General features: G+C 38.0%; 1 protein-coding gene across 1 annotated transcript in view; it reads left to right on the forward strand.

Moving 5' to 3' along the window:
• Positions 1-17,224, forward strand: part of LOC120419469 (protein bowel) — a 67,104-nt gene that overhangs the window by 11,612 nt on the left and 38,268 nt on the right. The window contains exon 2 of the mRNA XM_039582155.2: positions 16,079-16,870. Coding sequence (XP_039438089.1) covers positions 16,080-16,870 — 791 coding nt within the window. The 5' untranslated portion in view covers position 16,079. The remainder of the gene's footprint in view (positions 1-16,078; positions 16,871-17,224) is intronic.

Below are 17,224 nucleotides of genomic sequence, written 5' to 3' on the forward strand. Positions count from 1 at the left end.
GATTAATGACGATTTTCATAACTTTACAAGGAATGGGATAATTGTTACCAAAAGGAATCAGCATGAGTAGGGCACTATTCTAAACAACTTGTTGAAGGAATTTTGTCAAAATATTGAAAGCGACGCAAAATTTATATCTTTGAACGAAAATTCATGGCAATGATGGAAGTCTTCACGTTAACGATAAAATTATCGAGGTAAGATAAAGATAACGATAGTTCTATCGTTATCGTTATTCCGATAATTATATCGGCGAAAAATTTACCGACGAAAACGGTCGATAAATTATATTAAATATATTTTTAAAATTGACTAAAACCAACCAAATTATGTTGAATTTTCTTGCTTCCTCTAAGTAAATTTTTTTTTGATAATATGATAAGTTTCAAAATATAAATACAAAAAAAAAAACACAATGTACTATTTTTTTTTCAAAGTACTACATTTTTTTTAAATTTGCAATATGGGTTTCAAACGTTTCGAAATTGTGCATGCATTTTCACTGTCTTAGAGTTTTGTGAATCAAATACTCACATTTACACAATGTGCCGTATTTTCTCGAATATACTCAAATTTTTAGAATTTGGGATACGAAATATTAAATGTATTTTAGCGGTTTAAGAGAACTCGAAGCCGTTGCGTCGTATCAAAAAGTGGTCAAAGACAAACTTGTAGGAAATTGGACGTGCTTTCTGAAAAAAATACACTGAAACAAAAATACACGCCACTTCTATGAGATTTTTCGATTTTTAAGTCTAAAACTTAAATTTAAAAGTGATGTCACGATTTTTTTTCGCTCAAATTTTTTGAAAAAATAGCCTGAGATGTTAACAAAAGACTGACGAAAAATGCAGGTTGGTATGTCTCTCCTAAAAAAATACAAAAATTATTTACTAAAACTGTTTTTATTTTTTTGAAAAGTGGTCTAAACGTCGAAATTTTGAAAAACCGGTAGTGGGAATCGATTTCCCAGATTATTTTACATAAAAGTCTCCGTATTGACCATGATCCTATGTCCAATCCTTGGGAAGATACAGCGGTTTTTGAAAATATAAATGTTGAAAAAACTGGTTTTTGGTAGTTTTTGGCAATTTATATATTAAAGCTTTGGTTTTTCAGTCTCGTAAATATTTTTACCGGAAAGCTCGTCCAATTTCCCATAAGTTTGTCTCTGTTAATTTCTCGAAAATACTTTTTTTTTATTCGCAATATGGGTATCAAACGGTTCGAAATTTTAAATATATTTTAACAGTCTAAGAGATTTTTGAATGAAATACTCAAATTTCCACAAAAAGAGCTGTAAGTATTTTAGAAAATACTCAATTTTAGAAATATATTTAATATGAAGTATGATGGTAACGATAACCATTATCGTTATCGTTAGACGATAATTTTTTCGACGATAATTCTATCGATAAACAACCTTGAAAATGATGGAATAATGGAAAATTCTGGTGGATGACAAAAAAGCGACTTACCCTTTCTTGACAGAGGTGGAAAAGTCTTGTCTGATCGCGATGTGCCGAGCAATGATGGCAAATTTGGTTTCGCGTAGTGAATTTTACTGCTTTGCTGAGTAGTGGGTACAATGACTTATTTGATAGAAATTTTGCAAAATTTAGATGAATTTGCCTCAAGATAAACAAAAAATGCATCGCGATGGCAAAACTTGTGTAGTGATGGAAAATTACCATCGCGAGTTGTAAAATGCATCGCGATGGAAAAAAGAGACGAACCCTCTTTTTCAGACAGGATTGGAAAAGGCTCGGTTGATCGCGTTACGCCGAGTAGTGATGTCAGATTTAGTTTTTTGCTCCTTTGTTAGGCAGTGGTAGCATTGACTCGTTTGATGGAAATTTAGGAAGCAGAGATGGAAAATCTAGTATCGCGATGATTTTTTTGCACTAAGATCATAAATTTGCATCGCAATATAGTTCGTTTGCCTCACGATGGAAAAAAATGCATCGCGATGGTAAAACTTGCATCGTGAGGGAAAAAAATGCATCAGTGAGGAGAAAATTACATTTCATATACTGTCTCGTCATGGGCCTCAAAAAAAAATGATGATAAATGAGTAAAATCAGTAGATGCAACAATGGTTCGCGATTGCATCGCTCAAAGTTCACCACCTCTGCAAAGGCAATCCTTCAATGGTTCAGCTCGCCGAAACCTGCTCCCCGCTGAGGATCGTGGGAGCAAAAACCCTCTTAAATCGCTGAATTAATCCCCAATCGGATCGGCCAATTCGATGTCGTTTCCAATCAGTTGACCGCTCGCAAGTTGCGCGAGGTAGCAATGGATCTCCCGTCAAGAAGCATTTCGTTTTGTCGAAGCCTGATGAAGAGGATGGGCACGACGAGTACGCGAGTTCGCGCGAGACGTGGGCGTAGATTCATGGAGCGTTTGTCAGGCTCCTGCTTCTGCTGGATTACCGTTGTGTGTGTTGCTCTCGTCTCGTGGAGTTGTTATTGCTTTCCGCGAGAGGTGGTGCCGTAAACGCGCTGCTTTAGTTGAGTGGGATTTCAAAAATGGTTTTCGGGGTGAGGATGATGGGCTTGTTGGCGAGAGAGAGTTACGCCAGTACGCTCGAAATTTGAAATATTGCTTTTTAATGGTAATTTGATGGTGCTGGTCATCGTTTAGCTTGGCGGGGGGAAAAAGAGTTGCTGCTGCTGAAGATCCACCTCTTTCGAACGCTGCTGCTACCAGTGTTTCGTAAAATAAAACAAAACGGCCATTTGCTATCGTGGCGATTAGTGGGAGATACCGCAGCTGACTCAAAATTGATTTAAAATTTCTCAGACGACATACAATTCGTACCGCGCTCAAACTTTATCTCCCGAAAAAGGCTCAAAATCCATCAAAGCTCGTCATTAGACCCGACCGGCATCCGATTGGATCTTCCGAGAAAAACGCTCGTTTCACGCAATTTAGTCCAGACCACGAAAAAGTGGACCCATAAAGACAGAGGAACCAACAAAAAACTATTTTTGAGGGTTTTTTTCCTATCAATCTTCATTAATCTACTCGGTCGTAAAAATCAAACGTTTATTTTATTGGGCAGATCGATGAATAAAAAAAAATCGATCAGAGCACATGTGTGTGAGAGTTATCGGGGAGGACGCCGGGAAGAGGCCATCATGGGAAATCAGTCACCTCGACTCCGGAGAACTGGAAATCTCGGGCGCAAGGCCATAAATAATTTAATTTGGTTCGTTTTATGGCTCACCTTCAAAAATTTTGTGGTGCCCATAATTTTCGGTTTTATGACAGTTGGGTTGATTTTTGAAATTTTTTTGTGGGGAAAAGTTTTTTACGGACGGTGGTGTGGTTGAATTTAAGTTCTTGTTACTAGAAGATGACGCAACAAATGTATTTGAACAATTTCATTTCTGTTTCAAACCAAAATGTTTGCCAAAATTGTTTAATTTTCAATTATATGGATTGTGTTTGATTGTGTGTGAGTGAAGGTGCGATGGTGAAGGTGAATGTGTAAGGGTGAATGTGAATGTGTGATTTAGTGAGAATGTGAGATTAAAGGGTTAGATAAAATGTGGAAGTCATAATATACAAAATACCAAATGTCAAAAGTCCAATAGAATGTTGTTCAATGGACAAATGGTCAAAATAAAATATAAAAAAAACAAAAAAAAGACATAGCTTCTTAAATATTTTTGAGTGTATTTCCATTCGTAAAAAAAAAGAAACTTAAATTTAGGGTTTAAAATACTTTTTTTTCCATTCTTTAACAACACACCTTTTCTGACTGTTGTAAAAAAATAGAGTTTTACTATTCTTTCAAACATGAGCAGTTCGCTTGAAAAAGTCGTCCTTCTGTCATATTTTCTATTCTAAAAAAACAAATCTAGTTTGTTGCAACATTTTTGTGAGATTTTCCCTTCGTATTTCTAAAATGTGTTGTGAGTTTATTTTTTCTTGTAAAACAAAATGCCTTTTTCTTGTAAAACAAACGCCTCATTCCAATGAATATAAAAATAAAATTAATTAAAACCAATGAAAACCCTTTTTCATGGGTGATTTCAATATTCATGTGTTGAGGTTAATTTAAAAAAAAATATTTGAAAAAATTTTTGACCATTAATCCACTATTTGACCATTCAACCTTTCGCCCATTCGACTTTTTGGCATTCTACCTTTTGTCCATTCGACCTTATGGCTTTCGACCTTTTTTCATATATTTCTCTAGTAGAAATCCAGTAACTTTTTGTTACTTAAGAATGCAATGACATAAAATCGGATTATGCTTTCTATCAAACTATATGTAAAATTTTTGTTTAAGTCATAAAAAAACATCAATTTTTTTTCTTAATAATGTATTTTTGTTGAAATTTTTAGTATTAAATATTAAATAGTATTAAAATTAAATTAATTTTTTGAATACAAATGCTAATACTTTTGAAATCAATGGACAAATTTCAATAATTTGAGACCTTTTTAACAAAAACACAAAATTGAAAAAAATGGGTAATTTTATTTATGAAATTTGCAAAAATGTGAACCTAATGTAATATTGAATATTTAGCCTTTTTGAAATGTTAGTCTTGATTTGAAAATTTTGAAAATATTGTTTTCGAAAAGATCGGAAAATTTCACAAATGTTTCATATTTAAACACTGAAAATCGGACCATTAGTTGCTGAGATATCGACATTGAAAAATGGTGGGCTGTATGGGTGAGACTTAGAAAACATAAATTTTCCTCTTTTTAAACCTTTGCATTGCAATATCTCAGCAACTAAAGGTTGTATCAACAAAGTCCGAAGAAGCAAAATATAGAGAATTTTCTCAACTTTTCAAAAATATTTTTTTCAAAAGTGGGCAAATATGTGCACTATTTAAAAAAAATGAAAAATTGCGACTATTTTCAAAAAAGTCACCTAATTATGGATTCAACTTGAAAACGGTGCACTTTATCAAAGTATCACTAAAATACTTTTTGATTGCAAATTTGATTTTACATCGAAAAATGAAGTTGAAAAATTTTTGCGACCAATATTTCGTTTTTTTTTTAAGAAATCAGTATTGATTAAAAAATTCATAACTCGGTCAAAGATTTTTTGCACAACCTGGAAATTTCTGAAAATTTGGCATTTTATGTCCTCTAAAACATATCAAAAAATAAAAAAAAAAATAAAAATAGTGTTTTTTTGCAAATCAAGTTTTAGTGATAAAAAAATAAATAAAAAAATCACCTAATTTTTTTTACCGTGTATTATTTTTTTTCCAGTGTAGTCCTATCCATACCTACAACTTTGCCGAAGACACCAAATCGATCAAAAAATTCCTTCAAAAGATACAGATTTTTGAATTTTTATACATCATTTTTGTATGGACAGCTGCCAAATTTGTATGGAAAATTATATGGACAAACTAATGATGCAAAATGGCTACTTTGGGCATACCGAAGGCATCAAAAAAGTTTCAGTCGGATAAAAAAATACAAAATTAAAATTCAAGAAAAAAGTCCGATTTGGTAGAGAATTGCTCATCAATATGTTCTTTTTTCGGAAATACAAAGTGTTGTTTATTTTTTGAGTATGAATTCTTATACAATATATCGTACAATATTTTCATTATGATAACAGCAAATTGCAATACCCACGGAATATTGCATATTTTTTTATTAGAAAAATACAGATAAAAACGATTGTTTAAAGAATTCAATAATTTATTATAAATATTTTTGTGAAAATTTCCATTATTTTAATTTTTTATGCTCTTAAATAAGTGTCATTATAAGAATTTAAAAATTGGAACGAAGTTTTAAAATAATGTTTTAGTTATCAAAATGTATTTTTTCCAATCCTTCAAGTGAATCAAATTAATTTATTATTGTTTCTGTTTTATTTCTTTGAGGTTCCTTATTCAGAAAAAAAATTTCTTGATTTTTTTTATTTGTGTGTGGGCTTTTACATTTTTTCAATTATGATTAGTTTCTCAAAATATTTAGTGAGAAATCATCTGAATTCTGTAAACTTTTTTCTGTCATATTTGTGAGTTCGTTGTCATTGGGTGAAAGTAACTAGGTATAATATTTTTTTGAAATATTGTTAGTGTGTTTGTGAGTATGATGTAGCGTGTGGTAATGAGTTTGTAGTTTTGTGAGGTATTTTATAATATTGTGGGATTGTGTGTGTTTGATAATTTGGTTAAACCTTTCTGAGGTTTCAGACTCTAGTGAGAATTACTAAAATGTTATGATGGACACTTTTCGATGAATCATTAATTTGGATGATCAAACTAAACTTTTACTGTAAATTCTTTATTTTTATCAGTTATTTTCGGTATTTTTCATATAATTATTATGATTTTTTCTCTTTGTTGAACCAAAACCTAAAATTATACTCAACTACTCAACCCGCTCTCCATCGCACCAGTCACTCATAAAACGCTCATTATCCGCGAAACCCGTTGCTGGTTCGCGCCCTAGTTTCGGACCTCCTCAACCTCTATTCAACCCCGTGACGGCCATTGTTCCCACACCACACCACAAATCGATACCGAAAGGTTGACCCATTCGCGCCGCGCCACCGCTAGAGTAGCCCCAGAGTAACACCATTCTCGGAATAATACAAATTGCTACACTAATTTGATTATCGACTCCATCAGCCCAAGCCAGTCACTCCCCGTCAAGGTTCGACGCGGTTTCGACGACGGAATGTAAATTCATTCATGAGTTGCGTTTTTTTCCTACTCCAAACCTTTCCAAGCGGTTTGGTGTGTGCCGTACCCGTCTCCGGTTTCCAGCAGGCTCTCCCACCGCACTATTATTTTATGAAGCCGTACGCGACGGAGTCGCCGAGGTCAAGTCATGGCGACGTCGTCGACGGGCTGAAATGTATCCGCGGCGAGCCCCTCCTCCAAGGCGCAGGTCACGACGAACGAACTCCTCTCTCTCGTTGATAACGTACGAGACGCGCTGAAAGACCACGATTGTGTCAGAACGTGGAGTACGAGCGCGTGTCTTCGATGATGCACATTAGAGGATGTCCCCTCTTGAAGAGGAGTTCGAACTGTGTGTTCTTTGATGGAGGTAGAGAGAGCGCGCAAGGGTGGTTCTCAAGATGAAAGCGAATGCCGCGAATGAGCAGTAACGGCAGCCGGGGTAACCTCGTTATGGCAAGTGGCCGTTGCATGTCTATTTGCGCGTTTTGCGAGTGTACTCTTGATTCTGTTGAAAGGTGATGGCAGGGTTGCAGGTTTGCGGGTTTGTCACAATAACTGTAGTATAGAGTTTAGCGTGGACCGTAGACCGTAGACCGCATTTGACCAATTTGCACGTCGCGTTGACCAAGGGATCAATAGACCAATAGACCAATAGACCAATAGACCAATAGACCAATAGACCAATAGACCAATAGACCAATAGACCTATAGACCAATAGACCAATAGACCAATATACCAATAGACCAATAGACCAATAGACCAATAGACCGTAGACCAATAGACCGTAGACCGTAGACCGTATACCGTAGACCGTAGACCGTAGACCGTAGACCGTAGACCGTAGACCGTAGACCGTAGACCGTAGACCGTAGACCGTAGACCGTAGACCGTAGACCGTAGACCGTAGACCGTAGACCGTAGACCGTAGACCGTAGACCGTAGACCGTAGACCGTAGACCGTAGACCGTAGACCGTAGACCGTAGACCGTAGACCGTAGACCGTAGACCGTAGACCGTAGACCGTAGACCGTAGACCGTAGACCGTAGACCGTAGACCGTAGACCGTAGACCGTAGACCGTAGACCGTAGACCGTAGACCGTAGACCGTAGACCGTAGACCGTAGACCGTAGACCGTAGACCGTAGACCTCAGTGCCAAACGGCAACCCTGCAACCGCTTCAACCCCAAACAGCAATCTTCTTTCTTCAGCAAAACCTCATCTTTTTTTTTTGCGTCAACCGTCAAACTGCCATTCAGCGCGCCGCGGCGGTGAGGAGACTCTTCAATTAAATCATTAACGGAGGCGACTCTAAACAATCACTGCGCTTGTTGTGTTGAGTGCTGATTTTTGTGCTGCCCGTCAAGCCGGACGAGCAGACACACACGCGAACCGTTTTTCTGGCTGAATGACATCATAATTTAGCTCGCCGTCGCTCTATGGCCATTAATTTATCGTTTGTTTGTTTCTGCGGGGCTGCCTAGTGCGAGGTTGGTTTTACGAGCGTCGGTTGCGCAAATTTTGACGGCTGCGGTGGCACGGACACCGGTTGAGGAAGTCAAACACCGTCCTGGTGACACGCGGATAAGCGCCGAAGAGGGAAGACTAATCCGTTAAGCACTTGACTCGATTTAACCTCTTCGCGGAGCTATTTTGAGCGTTTGCGATTTTTAAATCGGCAAGTCGAGTGTCAACTCTTGAATTCATGAGGATTTGCTAAGCAGATCTTTAAGATATCGATCAACAATGAAGATGGTTGAACCTACTGCATCTTCAAGCTCCTGGATATGATCATGAACTTGATCAATACATACAATAGTTGTAGTATTTTTATCTTCTTAGCATCTGAGAGCTTTGGGGTGATCTACCCTGTGCTTTGGAGTCATGGGGACATTGAATTTTGTCGTGTTGTAGTCTGTAGTTGACTTTGTAGACGTTTGGAGACTAAAACATCTACGAACTCACCCGTGGACGACATAATTGACCAATTCGATGTCCCCAAAGTTGCAAAACCCTCCTCGTAACTTCATCAAACCCAGAAACTTCAAGTAACACCGCTACTCCAATCCACTTTCAATATTGATCGACTTCACCGCCACGAACCGCTAAGCTCTCCAGCCAGCCATTCCGGTAGCTCCCCATCACTCATCGTCGGCGCGTCATCGCTCCCGGCCGACACTTGGTTCGCTGAATCAACCCGGGCATCGTTTTGCTCATTAAAGCGCTCTTACAAAACAAAACATCAAAACACGACTGCTGCCGCCGCTACTGCTACCTGTATTGTTCCAGTCTGTCCAACTCGAGCCTTTCATACATCTTTTTCGCACCGCAGTCGTCCCCGACCGGCGACCGTTTCAATTAAGGGTAAAAAATTAAACTTTTTCCCCCGGAATATATTAGCAATTAGCGCGGCGCAAGCCTCCAACAGCAATTTGTTCGAATCTACCGATAAATCATCCCCTCGTAGACGACGCTCAGGTGAGCCACGCGAGTCTACAGCGTGACCTGGCCGTTTCGTTTGCGAGGTGCACTTAATATTCATGAAACAGAGTCAGAAACAACTAGAAAGAGAGGGGTTGGGGGGGGGGGAGGGGAAGAAGGTGCTCACACATCACACCATTAGGATGATGAAGATGATGGGGCGAGGCGAGATAAGATGGCTCTCTAGACAATAAAAATTCCATCACTAAACATTAGGAAAGTGTAGAGGCAAAGAGATAGAGTACACCTCACGTGAGAGTGGTTTGAAGAAGTTGGCACTGGGAGGTTCAACGAATGCATGGAACGTAACGCCACACTGAGTTTGATCAAGTTGAGCTGCTCTGAACTTTTCTCCGTGAAAATGGGAATAAACCATTCCAATTGAATTGAGAAAATTGACCGCGAAAAAAGCTATGATAATTCGGTATTACAAACTATAGACGACTTCATGCAGACATGTTCATGAAAGTTGTTCAATTATGATCATGAACAATGTTCAGACTAGATCATGAATATTCGTGAAGTCGTGAATATTTCTCAAGAGCAACGCTATGTTTTTCGTCAATTTCTTCAAATAGACACACTTTTTTGCTATCTTTCAAAAACTTTTTATAGATTAGCTAAGAAAAAAAATGAATTTTCTTTTTGTTTTCAAATGACAATTTGTCAATATATTCCCTGCGTCAAAACAAGCCAATATGGGATAGGATTTTTTGTATCGCTTCGATGATAATTATAAGAAAAAGATACACGGAAATTTTTTTGATTTAGCTATTTCTTTTTAAAGTTGACATGAGATGCGTATTTTTTCAAGGATGAGGTAAAATCTAATACAGAAAAAATAGGTTTTCGAAGCATTCTTTTTTTTTAAATTGAAAAAGTTGTCAAACAAAATTTTTTAAATATTTAAGAAATGCAAATTTGATCAAACATTACTCAACAAATTTTTGATAAAGTGCATCGTTTATAGACATTAAAAGGTACAAGCGGCTAATTGCGGAGATACAGACATTTTTGAAAATTTGTTTTTTTTTCGGTGTCATCCAATTAGTCCTTTTTTTAACTCGCAATATCTCGGACTGTTGATCTGTTTTTATTTGGTTTTCAATGCTTTTTTAAAAAAAAAATTTATATGTTATAAGGCTAGTACAAATTTTATTTAAAGTTTTTGTCTCCCCTTCCCTTTTCAAAACTGGCCCGAAAAATCAGGAGGCATACATTTTTTTTTCAAATAACTTCAAAATTTCAATGTAAATTTAATTGCAAGCTGACAGCTGAAATCAATTTAAAATACATTCCGTTTAGAATCATTTTTAAGAATTTTTGAGTTAATTTAAAAATCTTTGGATTTTTTTTTAAATTTTCGATGTTTAGTGTCCCAAAAAAAAAATTTTTTTTCGATAATTTTTATGTTTTCTTCAATTTTTTTTTTTTGAAATCTTTTGATTGTTAACAACTGAACTAGTGTTAATTATTTGTTTTTATTTCTTTGCCCCCCCCCCCCCTCCCTCGACCCCGGCAAGAGCCGAGAGACAAAAAGTTTGAAAAATATTTGCATCGGCCTAAAATATATTTAAAAATTAAAATAAAATAAAACAATAAATTGAAAAATATTTAGATAAAAATAATGAAATAAAATCCAGCCCAATATTTGAAACTGTGCCAGTAACAGAAAGGGCTTAACCTCTTCAATGGTGTTTCCTTTTTTCGAAAAATTTGAATTTTTTTAAGGAATACATAAGAAATTTCACAAAAATTGGAAAAGTTGAAAAATTTGGACTGACACTGAAATAAACTCATTTTTCACAATGTTTAAACTAGCGGTTAGATCAACGAATTAAAAAAAAGAACATTTCTGGAGTTTTTTTTTGAAAAGGTCCAATGAACCAAATTTTCAGTTTTTGCTTTTTGGTTGGTTTTTAATACCCCTGACTCAAAGCGGTTTCAAAAACACTCAAAAAGCAAAAATTGGAAATTTTGTTTATTGGACCTTTTCAAAATAACTCCAGATTTTTGGAAATATTCTCAGCTTATTGATGTTTTTGCAGTGGTTCTTTTCCTTCATACAGTATTTTTGAATTGCTATAAACTGTAAATTTTTCGAAAACAAATCTATCAAAATGTCTGTGAATTACAGTAAAATTTATCAATAAATGAATCATTTTCGATTTCAAATTTGATTTTTCATTTCAATTTGATACTTTGTTTGACAGTTTTTCGGTTTTAAGCATAAAAACATCAATTTATAAAACTAGAATCTCCGGAACAGATTTTGCACCACCTTCCTCTAAAGGCCATAAAAAATATAAATTTTAAATCCAACTATTAGTTGAAAGAAAAAATATCTTAAATCATTATCAATTTTTTATCCTTTTCCTGAAAAGTGCACTTGACAAATTTCTCTAAATTATTTTAAATTTGATATCCGATTTTGCATCAAACAAATTTTTACAAATCAATTTTTCCAAATTTTTACGAAAAATATGAATTTTTCAAAAAATTTCTACATTTCCAAATATTTTTTATCCTCACGTAAAAATGTAAACATGAGCAATTTTCTACGAAATCGTTCGATTTTATGGATTTATATTTTTCATTGTATTTTTTTTCACTGACCTAAATTTAGTAGGGTTTTTTCTTAAGACCAAATAATCCATTTAGCCTCATTAGTCTCACAATTCAAATAAAGAAAACATAAGGGATGAATCCACAATTTTAAATGTACTATTTTTCTAAAAAAATAATCTCGGAGTTCGTATTTAAAAATATGTTGTTAACTATTGGAAATTTTTTTAACTTTTTATATTTTTCTACGGAATAAAAACCTACCTACGATCGAAAAAATATATTTTAAAAATTGAATAAATAAATAAATAAAATAAAATAAATCAATACTCAAAAACTTATAAAGATGTAAAATCAAATTTTCAATCGATGCAATACCCTTTAAAAAAAATTTTTCGAAGAGTTCTGAATTTTTTTTATTAAAATTTTCCAATGAACATTTAAGATTGGACCTGATTGCCCAGTAACTACAGTTAATAAAAGAAAAGAAAACAGGATTTTTCTTGGAAAATTGAAGTTTTCTAAATCTTACCAACCAATGGTCCAATATTCAATTGTAAAATTGGTTTATTGTAAAATTTTCGATCTCTTAAGAAAAAACAATTAAAAAATTTAAGTTTTAGTCTAACATTTTAAAGGGCAAACACTTAAATGTTACGACTAAAATCTTGACTTCAAAATTTTCAAATCAGATTTTTTTCGAAAAAAATATTTTGTTTAGTTGAATTCAAAATATAACCAGCTAGGCGAACAGCATCTAATTCCAGCGTGCCTCTAATGTTGGCAGGTCGGAACTTTGACATTCAATTAAAGCTAATTTAAAGCGTTTTCAACTGAAATCGAGTGATAAATAGCTCAATAAGAAGTGAGCAAGCAAGTTTCTATCAAAAGTTTTGCAAAATTAGTTGTTTGAATAGTGAAAATCAGCATATTGGATGGAATTAGGAGCGAGTGCTTGACCTGCCAAACATACGAGAATTTCCACTATATCATGAAAACGAAGCACTTTTTAAAAAAAATTCTTCAGTCCATTTCGATTCAAAATTTGTTTTTTAAAAAGGTTGCACTTTTTTATTCTAAAAAGAATAAAAATATAAAAGTTTTCATCAAAACCGAAGACAAAAATCTATCAGAAAATTCCTAAAAAAAAAACATTTTTTCGTACCATTTTTGTAAGACCAACCTTCAAAATTTATATGGATTTCTGTAAGGATGAACCAATGCCACAAACTAGCTTTTTTGGCCATGGCTTTAAGGCCAATATTCACGATATTATAAATGCATGAAATCGGCCGCTCAGTTTTCATCATTGTTATTAAAAGTATTCAAAAGTACGGGTAAAAAAATGGTTTCTCAGATCAAGTTTTGCATGAGATTGCCCAAAAGAGTACTAAAAGTTGTGTTTTCAGCAATAAGTTCAGCTCATTTGGTTGAAAACTGGCTTGCCACGATCAGGATCTATTTTAAACGGAAATTAACTCGTCAAAATTTAGCATTTAGATGAATTGCTCTGTACAATTCATCCGTTTCAAGTTGACGAATATCGCATCCAAAAAAAACAAAGGTTTCGTTGTTTATTAAGGTATTCATGTTTTCATGAACAAAAATTCACACCAAAAATAATCTTTTCCCTCCGTGCTTCATAAGATCCAATTTTTCAACTAACAAGACCCAAGACTTTGAAATTTCATTTAAAATGTATTCTCGTGAATGCCACACTGCTCGAGTCTTCGCGTAGAAGATGCAACTCCACATCCCTCGCAGCGACTTCGTTTCAGTTTGTTTATTTATTAAAATTTATTCAAGATAAAGTAGAACATAAAAAGGCAACGCTACAGAAGGACTGCGTGCGCGGGGCGGCGGTGGCAGAGGTGATTTGAACTACTGGTTCGCACAAAGCACAGAGTACGGTCGCGCGCGCCTTGCACCACTGTGAGCAAACAAGTCGACCTGACCGGTCGTAGACCGGGGTAGGAGTTACAACCCCACGAAGTGGGGGAGCGACGAAAACATGTTTCTCATTTTCAGATACATACCAAGAACATACACATGGAGTCGTCGTCACCGTACACCTCGCGGACTAAAGTAGATTGCATTGTAATGTAATACACCCGCCTTCAACCTCCCTCCTCGCGAGTTGTTCTAGTTCAGGTCGTCACCACACCACGAGAGAGAGGGTCGTCTTATCTTGTTTGAACACTTCTGGAATACGCGGGGCACAGACACATTCCGGGTCGTCGTCGTCGTCCTGGTGCAATAAAACGGCTTCTGCGTTGACTAGCTCCTGCTGCTGTTGGCTGCCAGCCAGGGGCTATGTGCAACTCTTTTTTATTTTATCCACGCGCGCGTAAAATTGTCGGGGAAAACTTGTTGCAATACTAATGGCGAATTGAAGCTAAAAGGGGGGTGGGGGCTCGTAAAAAAGTTATAATCTTCACCGGTGATCAAGCTGGGGAGCTACTGCAGAAATGACCACCGGAATGTTGCGAGATAAGCGGTGGAGTTGGTGGCTACTAATTAGTGGTGCAGGCTGGGAGTTCTTGAACACGGTCAATAGTGAGGACGGTTGGGTTGAAGGATAAATCTGAGTTTGTACAACCTTCAGGAGGCTCAAAGCTAAGATTTGACGGTTTCAGGACATCTTAACGGTCATTTTTCTGGCTTTAGGTTAGTTTGTACAAATTATATCGCAAACATGTGATTTTTTTGAACTTAATCTTAACAGCTTAAAATTTTGGTTGGAAGCTACAAAGAGCCCAAAATGGTAAATTATTGATTTTAAATCAATTACCCTAACTGTTACTCGAATTTGGTGAATATCTCCCTAAGCGCTTCGTCATGAACTCGATCAATATCGAAGACTGTTCGTCAGCGAGACAGACCCGGATAAATCTGACATTCAGGGAGTTCCCATCTATGATTTGAGACCGTCAGGACATCCTATAAGTTAGTCCCGTTGACTACAGGCCACTTTGTAGACATTTTGTCTACAAACTCACCGCGTTTACAAACATTTAATCAAATCGATGTCTTCACAGCTTCAAATTGTAGCAGAACATCCCACCAACATAATCAACACTGAAATTTAGCACACAGTTCAGCAGTTCCCAATATTGACCGCGTTCAATACCCCCACAACAATGTAAGCCTCCCGCAATCGCAGCAAAATTTCAAAACGCAATTAAGATTTCCCCCCTCAGATTACCCTGCGGCGGGGTGGGCCTATTCATTAGAGTCGAGACCACCCATCGAGCTACAGTTTGCCGGGGCTGGTCAGCATTAGAGAGCCTCATTTGATTACGCGCGCGAGGAAGGCTTCTCCGTTTGTTGTTTTGTTGATAGCGCGTTGAGGCGAAACTTGATTGGATCAGCAGAACGGCTTCGTCCATCACGCAGGGATCAAGAATTGGAAGGGGGTTTGATTTATTGACCTGCTTGGAGCAGGAATTTTTGAACGCTTTTGAGGCTTGTAACGGGGAGGTCATTGCTCGATAGGTCGGGGCCAGGTGCGTCCGGTAATTGCGATTGGCTGATCCTGATCGAGATTTGTTCAACGGATGATGTGGTATAATGTGTGTGAATTGCTGAATAAATCGCGTTTAATCAGCATTGAGGGACGTGGATGTAACGTTAATGAATAAGTAGGTTGACGAGAGCTGCTCGTTGCTTATCTTACCAAGATCTTTCGTACGGTCATAAAGCTACTCAGTAAACAAACACTTTGTTTGTTGTTGGATATCTGTCCGCTGCTATTGAGTCAAGCTTACAACTTGAATTAATTCAAGAAATTCATGAAATTTAATAGAAATTTAAGTAACAATTCTTCAAAGTTATCGATTGGCAACGTCCAACACTCTAAACTTTCCTCAAACAAGTCTTGAAGTGCACTTCTCTGTACAGCGTAACTCCATGGCCTCCGAAAACACTTTTATTTCAAGCCTTGAGCGCAGAGACAGAGTTCGGTAATGTTTATCCAATCCGTGGGCCCAAAAACTTTGTTTGCTTCCCTGGCTAATGCTGTTGACTGTAATCCTCCTCCTTCTCTAAGTCCCTCCAACGAACCTCAGCCGAGTCTTCCAGGAGGCCAAAGCAAAACAAAATAGCACCATATACAAAATACAAAGAAAAAAAGCACGAAAAAGCAGTAATTCAATATTTACTCCGCTCGGAACATAAACAACAAAGGAGAACAACAACAAGGCACAATGAAAAAGAGTTTCTCCCGGGCGGGTCCCGGGAGTCGTAAATCATACGCCGATGGCCAACGGCACGTATCCTGGTCTTCACGATATCGCACTTCCAGACAGAACGCTCATTCACGGTTTTCTTCCCTTCTCTCTTCCACAGAATGCCCGCCGAAGGTTCGCTGGACGATCATGGGCTGGCGACGATGTCACGCTCGTCACGGATCGACCAGTTTCTGGCGGCCGGAAGCGGCCCGCCCTCCTCCCCCACGATCCGCGGATCCTCCGGCGGTTCCAGCGGGAGTGGCGCCGCCGGTCGGACGCCCTCCTCGTCCGGAAGTTACGACGGTCAGCTGGGCGGTGGATTCCCCCCGCACATGATGAACCCCGCCGGCCACGGCCGCGAGAGTTCGGCGTTCGTGCCGGTGCTTCCGTCGAGGACGATGCGACCCGGACTCTACCCAGGGATGCTCGACGGTCCGGACGGGATGCCCAAGGAGGGAATGCCCAAGCGGGGCTCAAGCTACGAGCTGATGGCCATGATGGCGGACAAGCGGAAAGAGATGGCCCTCCGGGAAGCCGCCGCAGCCATGCTGCTCCCCCGTGGAGGTCCCCCCGTACAATCGCCCGGTGGAATCTACCCACCACCGGGCGCCTTCCTCGGCGGCCCGGGCCCATCCCCAACCTCCGCCGGAACGTTCACCTTCCCCCCGGCCGGCCTGTACCCACCGGGCGTCCCCCCGGGAATGCACCCCAGCCTGGACCGGCGATTGCTGCGAGCGCCCGGCCGGGCCTCCCGCCCCAAGAAGCAGTTCATCTGCAAGTTCTGCAACCGCCAGTTCACCAAGTCCTACAACCTGCTGATCCACGAGCGCACCCACACCGACGAACGGCCCTACTCCTGCGATATCTGCGGGAAGGCGTTCCGCCGGCAGGACCATCTCCGAGACCACAGGTAATTAGACTTTGCGGTTTTTTTTTTAATTCCGAGAAGTCTCGATCCCTCAGACGAAGGGTTATAATTTATGGCTTATGCTTCATTTTCAATTTTCTACACACCAGAACCACCGGTTGTGATGGGCCTTCGACGATTTTGACGGTTGTCGATCTTTGGGTAGGGTCCTTGTAGGGTCAATCTTCTTAATTTAAGTTTAGAAAATTTCAGTTTTAACAAATTTGCGACACTTCAAAAATGTTAAACCATAATTACAAAATTTACACCAAAAAATTGCTTTAAAAAAAAACATTTGAAAAAAAATAAAAGACCACCCTAACGGTCGGTTGGGCACGTTCCAGGTATTGGACCGCG

Source organism: Culex pipiens, chromosome 2 (assembly GCF_016801865.2).
Source record: "Culex pipiens pallens isolate TS chromosome 2, TS_CPP_V2, whole genome shotgun sequence".
Classification (NCBI taxonomy): Eukaryota; Metazoa; Arthropoda; class Insecta; order Diptera; family Culicidae; genus Culex; species Culex pipiens.